General features: G+C 40.9%; 1 protein-coding gene across 1 annotated transcript in view; it reads left to right on the top strand.

The window, feature by feature from the left end:
* tgfbr3 (transforming growth factor, beta receptor III) overlaps positions 1–12482 on the top strand; it is a 69118-nt gene that overhangs the window by 3549 nt on the left and 53087 nt on the right. Inside the window, exon 2 of the mRNA XM_071487236.1 lies at positions 2794–2974. Within this exon, the coding sequence (XP_071343337.1) occupies positions 2914–2974 (61 nt within the window). The 5' untranslated portion in view covers positions 2794–2913. The remainder of the gene's footprint in view (positions 1–2793; positions 2975–12482) is intronic.

The following is a 12482-nucleotide window of genomic DNA, read 5'->3' as shown; positions in this document are numbered from 1 at the left end:
CTGGTGTGAATTTGACTGAGAAATGTCAGTACTGAAATGCCAATGATATATTTGAGGTAACAGAGAGAAACAGCTTCCCTTTCTTCATACAGCAGGGGACTCTGGTGGCATTTCATGACACCAGGAATTTGGCAGTCGGTACCAACACCAATGAAATCCTATGATTTTATAATTTTTGACAGCAGTTGGAAACAGAAAACAACAGGGAATGCTGCACAAACAGTTTGCTAACACTCGTGGACGCATGTGCGCACACACATGCACACACCTCCATACAGTCAGTGTGCAAGCAGTAGTTTAAATTCACTAACAAGATAACAGACCTGTGGTGTGAAAATATGCATTTGAAAAGTCTGTGTTATATTTTGACAGACTGAATGGTGATGACTGTAGCCTGCTAACGCGAGCACCCAGCTCGCATTATGAGCCGTCGCTATGTTAGCCTAAGCAAGCTAACGTTAGCCTTTGTGAACGTTGTGTGTGGAGTGTTGCCACAACAGATGGCAGCTGTCACAATTCACAAACGATAAGGGGAACATTTCAGGACACGAACATGTTGACGACATGTCGTTAATATAAAGTTAACAACTGGAACTCACTCTTCGCCAGTGCTGTGCACAGATCTGGATGTTTGTCTTTGAGCGGCTTAGAAAAGTTTGAGGCGTTTCCTCCTGTGGTACCGTTTGGACACTGGCTTCTAGTCATCTATTAATTGTCCCTGATGATCTGTGTCAAATAAAAAATATCTCCACACACCAGACTGTGTGTTTTTTTGTTTTTTTTTTTGCGGGCGGACCTATTGCTGCACCTGCACTTGGTGCTGTCATTCCACATGTTGTTGTTATTGTTTAATTTGCCGACTTCTTCTTCTTTTCGAGTTTAATGTAGGGTTGCTATACCGCCCTTGTCAGTCCCAGAGGATTCACCTTTCAAGACTACCTGTGGTACTTTAGAAAAACTAGGACCAGCAGAATTTTGGCATCGACTTGGCAGCCTGGGTTCTCATGGCCTCCCTGGGCCACTTACAAGTTTATTTTTCATCTGCAAATATCTTGCTCAGTACATATTGTGTTATTATTGTTATTTAAACAGCAAATTTGAGAGATCCCAAAAATATTTGTTGATGTTATGTGGGTTTGTAGAATAATGAGTACTCGCAGATATTTTGTATTGGCCTAAAAAGTCCAGTATCGGTTGTGCTGTGATACCTGGATTTCTTTGATTTATTGCTGCCAAATCCTAAAAAATGAAAAGGAAAACAATTCAGAACAATTCATTTTGATCAGGACAAGATACAGCAAGACAGATAACACATTTCGTTACAATTAAAGTCACGATAAAATTTGAATGCTTGTCACTTTTCGTGTAAGGAAATATAAACCGTAATGCTAGTGCATCTATTGTGTGTGGAAACAGCCTCTGGGTGGGTTTTTCCCATGGCAGCAGGTGACTGACATCTGTGGGGTGGTGTTGCTAGGAGACACGCTGACAACTTCCATGGTGCACCACAAACTGGAGCATGTGATAGCCATATATAGCCCACGAACGTAACTAGATGTTTTCTTTGCTTTTTTCTAAATGACACACAACAGTGGTTAGACATTTAAGAAATCTTTCCAACATGCAGCACGCAGGTTCGTGCCATGTCAGTCGTCACTCAGTGTTCATATGAGGACGGAAGGGGTCTAGCTAGCATTAGCTGTCTCTCCTTCTTGGGTGCAGATGTGGTGATGTTAACAACCAGACTTACAAAGCTCAGCTAACAGCAACGGGCCTGTATCCTTGAATCACAAATGGGATGTAGCAATGGCTAACAGCACTAGTCCTCATCTGGTTTAGTGCCTGTGATATCAGAAACAGTGGTCGCCCCACACAGATATTGCTCCAGCCAAATTACACTACGGACATTGTCATTTGCAGTCAAAAATTCACGTCCCCTGAAGTATATAGATGGTGCTATCACTACAGAAAACTAAATAAAACTTCAGTTTTTGCTTTCGGGCAATTACAATTTGATCAAACACAAGTAAAAATAAACACAGTGGAGATATATATATATATATTTATATATATACTTTATCAAATCTTAACATCTTCTTATTAGTCTTGTTTAAATATTTTTTTTATTCAAACGTGTTTTTATTGTTTTTGAATGCAAGTTTGATGTCATCTATATGTTTTATTTTTCATGTATCCCTATGCCTCTGTAAAGCACTTTGAATTGTGTCTGAATGGTGCTGTGTAAATAAAGTTGCCTTCCCTATTATTTTTTGTTGGTGAGGATAACTTCTGTATGTGTGTAAAAATGTGGGACATCCTTAGTGTATAATAGTACACATTTTTTTTGCTGTCATTACGGTCAGTGTGGTTAGATTACCAAAATTAAAGCTTCAGGCGAGGTCATGCTGATTAGCTTGGTAGTACTAAGCTGCTTACTCAAGACCCCACTGGAGCATCCAGTGTTTCCTGACACTCTTATTTAAAGTGTGTTAATAACCTGTGGCATGTTCCACAGTGTTTCACACCCAGCAAGTCAGTCAGCCACACTCCTCACACACTCTGACCGACAGTTGGGATGGGAAAGGTGTGTGCGCCACGGTTCTTTGAAGCATAAATGACCCCCAATTAACCCTCCTGGATTAATCCCCTGGTCTCCAAACTGCTCCTTCTCTTGTCTCATCTCATCATACACACAGCGTATATTAAGCAGAGCCCAATTCCCTGCTGTTTGTCCATGCTCAAATGCAACATACTTCTTCTGGTTGACTTTCTGTACTTTTGTTCACTTTGCAGCTGGAGCTTGAAGCTGACTTCCCGTAGGCTGCTTCATAGAGAGGGAAGTCCTTGAGGAAAGCAGGAGAGAGGCCTGTTCACCTACCTTCCTCACACTGGAAGCTTCAGGATAAAAACAAAATGGCTAGAAGATCCCCCATTCCCATGTTACTTCTTGCAATATGTTGCCTAGCATCTGCAGGTAAGTTTCTCTCACTGCTTATCTGTTTCTAAAAATAATGCAGTTATCAGATATAAGTGACTGTTGTTTGAAATGGTCATTGTTTTGAGCCAAAGTTGCACCCATTCAGATGACTATGCACGAAGGCTTGCAGTGCTCTGCCCATACTTTGGGATTTTCCACTCTTTCTCCCAGCATGCCTTTCTAGACAGTGCTTGTCAGAGTTGGAGTAAGGGGGATTTACCTTTAATAAAGTGCTGACAAGTACGACCTCAGAACACAAAGACTCAGTAGGCCTGCATGTCTCTGTCAGATTGATTGGAATGAGACTCAGATACCGCCAAACAGTCAGTAATTTACAGCCGTTAAACTGGCAAACTAAAGAGGCAGAGGGAGGATAACCAAGTAAACAGCTACAGAGGTGAATGCAGGAAATGTCTGTGTGCTATCAGTGTATCATATCAATTCACAAAAGGCTCACAAAAGGCTCTGAACGATGTCACATACTGCCTCGGCTCACCCTACAAACCTTATCTCTCTGATGTGAAATAAAATGCTGCACCTCTCACTTCGAAGAATGTGCATGTTGCATAGTCCAGTAATTTTTGCCAGTGCGAGCAACCGTTTCCTAGAGTGCTGAGACATATATCTGCGACACTTTACCACTTACTCTGTCACAGTCAACCTCCGTGGTCTTTAGATTGCTCCCATTGTGTCATTGTGACTTGCTGGTGTAACCGTGCCAAGATTTAAGACTGGAGATGATCATCCGTTTGCTGGTAAGCTACCTAAGCTTCACTAAAATCACTTTAAATAGTTTAAATGTTTTTGCGTGACATTTTTTTATGCTTTATAAGCTTCACATTTCATATGTCTATCTTAGGTTAGGGTTAGGTTATCCCTAATCCTAACCCTAACTCTTAAGCATGTGAGCATGCTAACATTTGCTAATTAGCACTAAACACTGAAGTACAATTGAAGCTGACAAGAATAGAGGACTAGAGGAAAAGTCAGGGAATCAAAAATGTTACTAGAGCCAATGCTAAGGCAGACAGGAATGTTGGTACCAGATTTCCTGACAAATTTTACTTTCAACTATGAAATTGCTTGGAAATGTCATCTTGAAAATGTTTGTCAGTATGAGAGGTTAAGAGACCAACAGGGGGGTTAAGTCCTCAGGATTTTTCTTCCAGACCATCCACCAAACTCTATCCAATAGTTTTTGGCGCACTTCACTCAAAACCAAAAATGTCAGTTTCATTGTAGCGCGGAAAAGTCGTGGGATCACCAAAGTCAATAGGACTCATCCTCTGGGGACCAGTAATGTCGGTGCCAAGTTTCTTGCTAATCCCTGCAATAGATGTCGAGATATTTCAGTCCTGACCAAAGTTTTGGAGTGAATGACTGACAGACAGCCCTGCTGCTAGCACGACTAAAAATAATATATGTCTGAGATTCTTACTTTGATCCACAGTCTCACCAATGTTATGTTTGTCATTGTCATGGTCATGGTCATATACAATTTCTGCTATGTTTCATGTGGTAATTAAACTGCCAATGGTGTAAAAACAAGGTGGCACCATGGCAACCACTCTGGCTTTGTGCTTGAATAATATAGGATTTTTTTCTTAATTGCAGAAAGAAGATAGATTTTGTGTTTCTTGTGAGAAGTTGTGTTGTGGTCATATCTGTAGTGACTAGAAGTGAGTGGAGTCTGAAGGTTTGGTGTTGGCCACTAGATGTAATCACTGGAACTGTCACTGCTGTAACATCCACATTTTCTTCAAAATCCAACAGTGGTTTTTGCTGCTTGCTAACTTCACTATAATGTTAAATTTACTGACCTAAGCCTGACACTTTGATGACAAATATGTCAAGTTGGCTAGAATCTAGCAGGACCCGCACTGAGAATCTATTGTACATTCCTCTTCTATTTTTCACATTGTTATATATTTTGTTTACAGAGACTGGTTTTACAGCATACGACTTTGGATTTGAACTCACTCCAGCTCCAATCTGCAACATCCAGTATTGTTTTTCTGTGGTAGCCCAGGAATGATTACCCAGTAGGAGGCGTGCTGCATAACTAGCGCAGCAAAAAAAGTGTGGTTCGTGTTTTTCATGCTTTCAGTCTGATTGCCGCCATAGGTTATTATTTCAAAAGTTATTCTCCATTCTCTGGAGGTTTGAACCACACTCCAGAGAGCTGCCTTTTACTCAAACAATAGCAGTGTAGTCAGTATGTGCTGTGGGTAGAGCAAACATAATTTCTCCCACAATGCCAGGATCTCTAACACAATGAAGTCACGTATAAAGTTTTCCTCTAAATTCTTCCTCATACGGCACGAGGCATTGTTGTACTGTGTCACAAGGGACAGATATTTACAGTTAGACAACCAAATGCCCTTTCCTCCAAAGTGCACTGGCAGCCAGTGATTTATGGACAAATCTTCAGATGCTCTTGAGTTATCCAAACTGTTAATTTTTGAGCAGGTAAAATGCAGACCAATCACCACATTTTGATGCAAATTTCAAGGCTACAAGACATTCTTCCACCTACACTTGTCCAAATTAACTTATTTTCTAACTGTCACAACCACCTCTCTCTCTCTTTTTCTGTCTATTTCTATCATCTCGCAGCATCTGTGTAAACAGTCACATCTGCCCTCTAAACTTGTCAGGAGAGCTCTTACGTAATGTTTAGATTAGTCTGCAATGAGTCTTCTCTCAGCGTAATGCAACCCAGGATCTGGGCCTCCCATAACTCCTAAAAGTCAGACTGAGAGCACCTTGACGTCCATATTTCACATCTCTGCTCTGCTGCTTCACTCTGCTTTTTGGTGTTTATAACTTTTTTTTCCCTCCATATCCTTACTACCATTTTGTGGTTATGTCTCCTCAACTTGCCAAAATAGTTATTTAATGAAGGATATATCGTGGACCTTTGGGCTGACTTTGGGGTTTTGCAGTGAAATAGAGTCTTGTAGGAGCCATGCCAGATATTAATTTGAGGCACTTGCCAGGAACAGCTCCGGCAGGATGCTGGTTATCCTGGAGGCACAACGCCGGGCATGGCTTGCTGAAAAACACACCAGTATTATTGAGTGCAGAAGTACTTTCGCCTCCTCTTATAGCCTTTCCTGACTTTACGTATGGGGCAGCTTGATGAATGATGAAGCAATTAGAGCGAATCTGTCTTCAGCTATTCATTGTAGAACCACATAGTCTTACAGCGGGATTGTGAAACACAACAATAACTGGAAAAAGGAATTCTATGGTGCCTGTATTCACAGTCCATATGTTTGACTTAAGGACTTTTAAATGAATGTCTTTAGAGTAAAGTAAACAAGTTTTTCTCTGTCTGCATTTTTGTGTACTCTTGGCAGACAAGAGTCCCTATGATGCCAAAAGTGGTTGTGATGTTTTTTTCCCCCCACAGTTTAGCAAAAGGTTCGTCTCTATATCCAAAATGTGCTCTTAGGGCCAGCGAGAGGGGGACTGCCAAAATGCATTGTGCAACCACTGTAATCTGAGAGGTGGGAGAGCCAGGGGGAGGAGAGAGGCCGGCGCAGGCGTGGGTCGTCTGGTCCAAATCGACACACTCCACACACGTACAGTGTGCCAAACCAACAAAGTCCCTTCCAGCATGCTAAACCAGATGTTGCCCTGTGATTCATGAGTGGAGCTGGAGCAGCGCAGAGCACAGAGGCAGTGTGCTGCTAGGCAGAGCGGTTGGGATGTTTACATAGCAACGGGAATCCTGAGTGTGTCTAATTACAGGTCTGCTCTCCCCCATGGTGAGGCCTTTATCTTAACAGTGCTGTCAAGAAGGAGGCAGCCATTCTGTCCGTTTATATCTCTGGCTTGTTAAATGAAGGTCACCCTAGTATTACCCACTTTAATTAAAAGCAGTGTATAAATTGAATTGTGGAGTATTTACATACTGATTTAAGTGAATCTTACTCGCTTGCTTTGATTCTCTCTCTCCCTCTCTCTCTCTCCCTCACGCACACTTACTCAAGTAGGAGCACTTGAATGAACTGTAGGGGAGAGTCTCGTATCTGATATTTTTGTTCAGGTTCATCATCTCTTGTCAGCCTCCCATTAAGAAGATGCTTACGCAAATCTGCAGGAGTAAACCGAATCCAGCCCCCTTTCCTCTCTATCTCTCCATAGTTCCAGTAAGCAGGCATATAAATAATTTAGTTCAGAGCCAGTAATGAGAGACAGCTGGAGTGATTGTGCGTTTTCCATTGTGTTTCACAGCCCTGTAAAAAAAAAAGAAGCCACAAGAACTGGTTAGGGTTAGAGTAAGTGTGGAGTGTGACTTCATTGAAGAAAGAGGGAATAATAATGAAAAATTTGACTCCCTCTATTCAGTTAACCTTTGGAAGCCGCAAGAAAAAAATATGTTGTGCTATAATGTTGTAATGGTTGAGATGTACAGTACTTTATATTTCTTAAATATGACCACTTTGAGTTTATGAGAACTTCAGTTGCCTAATCACTTGGCAAAGGTGCCAACTTTTGAGTGCATGACTCTTTATCTCCAAAATAATATGGGATGCTAGGTGAAGGTTTCCAGGTGGTGTCTTTCATCAGACCAGCCCCTCTTGGGGCCTCACCTTCCCCAGTCCATTTCCACCAGATGAGTCCTGCTGAAAGACCATGTCCTAATTTTGGAAAAGTCCTTTGGAAAACAGGAGTGTCTGTCCAAAAAATGACAGCGGGCCCTTCTCTGAGCCTGATATTTGCCTTAGATCACAAACACACACACTTGGAAATACTTTCCTTTTCCACTTGTTTTTTGAAATTTGATTTCAGATGTATAATAGAGGCAGTAGGTATGAGCTAGGTTGCTGTAAAAATAAAGTATTCACTAGATAAAGTGGTGTACCACTGTAAACCAGGGTGACAAAAAACAATAACAACACTTAAAAATTGAGCAACACATTTTTGCTCAGCTAACCTATTTATTGCACATTCCGTTTGTTAACTGTCCAGTTAAGAAGCCCTCCTAGCATCTTTTCTACATATTAATACACAAGGCAGAATGGATTTCACAGGTTATTATTCTTCATCCCTCCTGAAGACGAAGAACCACAGTGGAATGTCGCCCCTTCCAGCTTGTTTGAAGACTCTGCCTGCCTTGCCCTTTCTCACCTTTCTGATTCCTTCACACAGGGCTCACACACTGGCACAAAGGCCCAGTATTGTTCCGCTCTTTGCTTTCTGTTGATGGCAACCTGCTGCTTCTCAAAGGCCCCTGTTATCAGATCTGAGTGATGATGTTTCTGTAAAATATCACAGGAATGAAGACATCTTTTTGGGCTGCTATTTGATTGATGTCAAAGAAAAAATGTTCTTGGTGTTATTGATTTAGCAAAATCCTTTCCTCATACAAAAATGATTATATAATGGGCTGAAAGGTTCGACTTTGTTCAGCAGCTGTCATTTAGTGTTAGACTCAACAACTGCAGTGCTACGTGCGAGCTACCTAGTTTCCTTTTTTTAAAACGTCAAAAATGATTCGTTGTCGTGCCTGTTCTTTCACAAAACAAATCTATGGCCAAGCAGAGATCATAATTTACCATACAAAAACCAAGAGTTTCTTTTTTGTTGTTTCACCCACTCATAGAATTGACATTAATTAGCTGGTAGGAACTGTCTCAAAGGTGCTATATGTCATTTTTTGATATTGCTACATAGCCAATATTAGCATTAACAGCTGTTTACTAACCAGTCTAGAAGAAACATCTGAGAGCATCTGACTTTATTCCTTCACTCACCAACAGCTGTTTCCAGTTGAGGAAAGCAACACCAATATTAACTCTAGTTTTCCTTCTATTTCTTCTACTCAAATCAGCATGCTAACCAGCTAGCCGTCTCGTGATACTACTTTGTGACAGTGAGTCACTGTAATGTCTGGTATGCCCTCAGTCCAGTGTACTTGAGGATGGTTTCTATTCTCTTGTTTTGTAAATGCAACAATGGCTGAAGTGCTTGGCAAGGGACTTTTACCACCACCACCGCCACCACCGCCACCACCCGCTCCCAGCAAGAAACCATGTTCAGCGTCAGAGAGAGCTTACATATAACACTGTTAAACTTCCACCTGCTACAACATTTAGAATTTCCTGACTTAAAGACAGTAATTTAAGCGTCTTAAAGTTTTCAGCTGAACCTATTCCCCACCCCTCCACCAGACTGACTTTCCATTACTGCTGTGGATGATATAAAATACTTTACATTGAGGAGCTCTGGCAAGGCAGATGATCCAACACAAATGAAATGAGGCTTATATCAAGTGGGACAAGGCAAGTGACCCCAAGCCACCCTTCCCTGCTTCCCCTACTGAGTCTGAATCTTTGTGAATGTAGAGTAGTTGGTTGCTCCCAAACACCCACCAAGCTGCTGTCAAAAACTCTTTTTGCAGGCATGCATGACTGATGAGTGATATGCCCTTGAAGCAGCAGGAGAGACGTTGCCCTGTTTACTTAGGGAATGCAGGTCTTCTCGGGTACTATAAGTTCTAAGCAGTGCAACATACTGGATGAACCGATGGCTTATGCACTCCACGTTATGATATCTCACTGAAGTCACGTCTGGTGGAAACCTTACACAACCACTATATAATAATGCCACTACACTGTTGGCGCCACTGCAGCATTTTATACTCATTCTGTCATTACCAATCAAGCCTTCACTTGTTCTGGCTCCAGTCAGGATGTGACAATAATTCATTGCTTTCTCATAAAGAATAATTCATGTTTCACATTCCTGACTAGTTGACTACATCTGTAGTGTTAAGTCTTTTCTCTATATTGGTTTAGTTTAGTCATATTGGGCCAGTTTGTGTAAATAACTGTTGGTCCATTTACTACTTTTAAACACACAAACAGGCAGTTCTTGTTCGGTGACTGCACTGACAACATTTTTGTTCTTTGATAATATAGGTTCAGACAGCATATGTCAGCACCCATCAGTGAAGACATACATCGGTAGCCCAGCCAGTAAAGTCTTTACTCATATGCACACATTCTCGGTCTCTCCCAGCTGTCTCACTTTACACAGTGGCTCCTGTGTTCCTCTGGGAATAAGCCTTGTCATCCATCTCTTCAAAGCCCTCTGATTTACTGTATGTCTGCATTTAGAGGTAGAGAGGAATGTACCCGCTTCCATCTTGCCTGTGGGTTCATTTGCTGCTTGTAATTGGTCATGTATTTTTTTTCAACCAATGCTGATGGTTTACCAACAGGTGCCCACTCCATCTGTCAGGGCTGATGAATAATAACCAGACTCACTGTGTGACTACTGTATCTTTATCAAACAAAGTTGTTTAATGTTGTTAAGATCTGTCATTACAAGTGAACCAGCTGCCATGATGTATGAAACCATAGCTAATTTTATAGTTTCAGTTTACTACAATGTCGCTAAACAGTTTCTTCTTACTGTCCAGCAGCCAAAATCCAGATAAGATAAATTCAGAGTTAGTCAAATTAAATTATATTTTAAATTCCCTCTGCACCCATTAACCACTTTTTGCCCTGGGTTTTGCCTCTCAGGCAATGAAGTTCTGTTCTCTCCTCTACAGACACTACTCGGAGTCGACAAAAGTACTTTAAACTGGTCAGCATGTTTGTTTGGTAAAAAAGAAAGAAAACTGAGACTTTCTGTTTTATTTACTTGTATGGCTGTAGATTCTTTGTCTTGTTTTTGCTAAACTGTCATTATGATAGAAAGTATTCATAATTATTTACTAGACTGATATGTATATAAACGCAGGAAAGGCCTTTTTTTTTTTTCCTTCACTGTGCCCGAACCTACGCCTTTGCAAATGAGAGATGCATTTTTCCTGGCACTCTGTTTTCCTTTGTATTCAGTGCCTTCACTTTTGCTGAAGTTTTTACATCCACATGAATTTATTGTCTGAACACCTGTTAACATACTTAGGCTTTCCCTGCATATTCTACTTGTGTTTGCAGCACATCTCCCACATAGACAGAATATAATCTATTGAAACTCCTGTCTTTTAACTGCTTTTTCAATTGTATGCCAGCTGACAAGGTTATGGTTGATGAATCTACCAATTATGAGTGTTTGGCTGATATTGAGTTACAGACAGGTTTGTGGGATCTGACTTCAGATTTCACACTTTGATGGGGGAGTTTACAACTTCCCTAATGGCACTCGGGCTCGCTCCTGCCCTCCTCCCTTCATCCATTTCCAACTTCCTCCTCTTATGCCTCCAATTTTACAGTTCAGAGAAGTGAACTTACTCTACCCTTATGAAAGGCTTTGCTCACTTCCTGTAGTAGTGGCTCAAGGTTCAGGGGTGAGTGGGCTGCGCTAATGTCAACACTGCAGAGCTAGTGATTCTTTAGTCCAGAGCCCCTTAGGAAAACAAAAGGGGGCAGAATATTACGTTCCCTAAACTGGTTTGCGTGGTTCATGGTTCATGGGAATCATGCCCTGCAGTTAAAAGACCACAGGATTCATTTAATCCTGTGGTTCATATGGGAACTGGGATATCTTAGATAGGGAGCAGATATTTGAACAAAGAGGCCCTTTTGAGCTACTTTGTATTTATTGTAATTACATTGGCCTTATCGTATCTTTGCATTATTGAGAAGTGCATTCTAAATGCATTAAGTTTCATTATTGTCTTCCTCTGCTTCATTGTTTTTGTCATATAGGGAATAAAACTTGGTTTTATGAGGCAGGTGTTGACATTAGTGAAGTTATCTTCACTGCTTTGACTTTCTTATGCATCTGAAGAAACACAATCAGCCCCTTTGCTAGAGGATACTGGGAACTGGACATGTGAGGATGTGTATACACACATAGGGGGAAGGTTCTGTTTGTTTATCTTCGGAAATGGCTTTGTGGGAATATCAGATTTGTCCCTAACTGGCACACAGACTGACATCACTTCCTGTACCCAAATCTTGGCTCAGTGCCTCAGTGTGGAAAGCAACAAAGTGCATTCACTGGAAACAGAGGCACTTATCTCCAGTAAGATATGAGAGGACCGTATTGAGAAACGCACCTAACAGCGAGGGTCCTACTTTTGTATTCTTTCAAAGTGAAATTTAAAGATAAACACATGGTCCACCTTCCAATTTTATGACCAGAATAATGTATGATTAATCTTGGTGTTTGACCAGAATGTGACAAAAGCTTTGATGATAAAGTATAAAAGGTCATTTTGTCTGGATCTGAATTATCAATTAGTTGGTCAACCAAAAGAAAAATAATTTTCAACCATTTTGATTATTGCTCAGTTGTTTAAAATTTGCTGCCCAGTTCTAGCTTTTTAATTGTGGCCTTGGTCTAATGTGATATTGAACTGAATATCTTTAGACTCTGGGCTATTGGTCAGATAAAACAAGACATTGGAAGACATCACCTTTGGCTTTAAGAAGTTGTGATTTCTCAATATTTTATTACATTTCATAGGCCAAACAAAACAGTTGCAACCCAAATATCTGATGCTGACAACAAAATATGTGCATTCTGGAGTAATCTC

Source organism: Trachinotus anak, unplaced genomic scaffold, assembly GCF_046630095.1.
Source record: "Trachinotus anak isolate AG129_WGS33_773 ecotype Australia unplaced genomic scaffold, CSIRO_AGI_Tana_v1 ptg000010l, whole genome shotgun sequence".
NCBI lineage: Eukaryota > Metazoa > Chordata > Actinopteri > Carangiformes > Carangidae > Trachinotus > Trachinotus anak.
The sequence above is the reverse complement of the archived record's forward strand: the minus strand, read 5'-3'. Positions and strand labels throughout refer to the sequence as shown.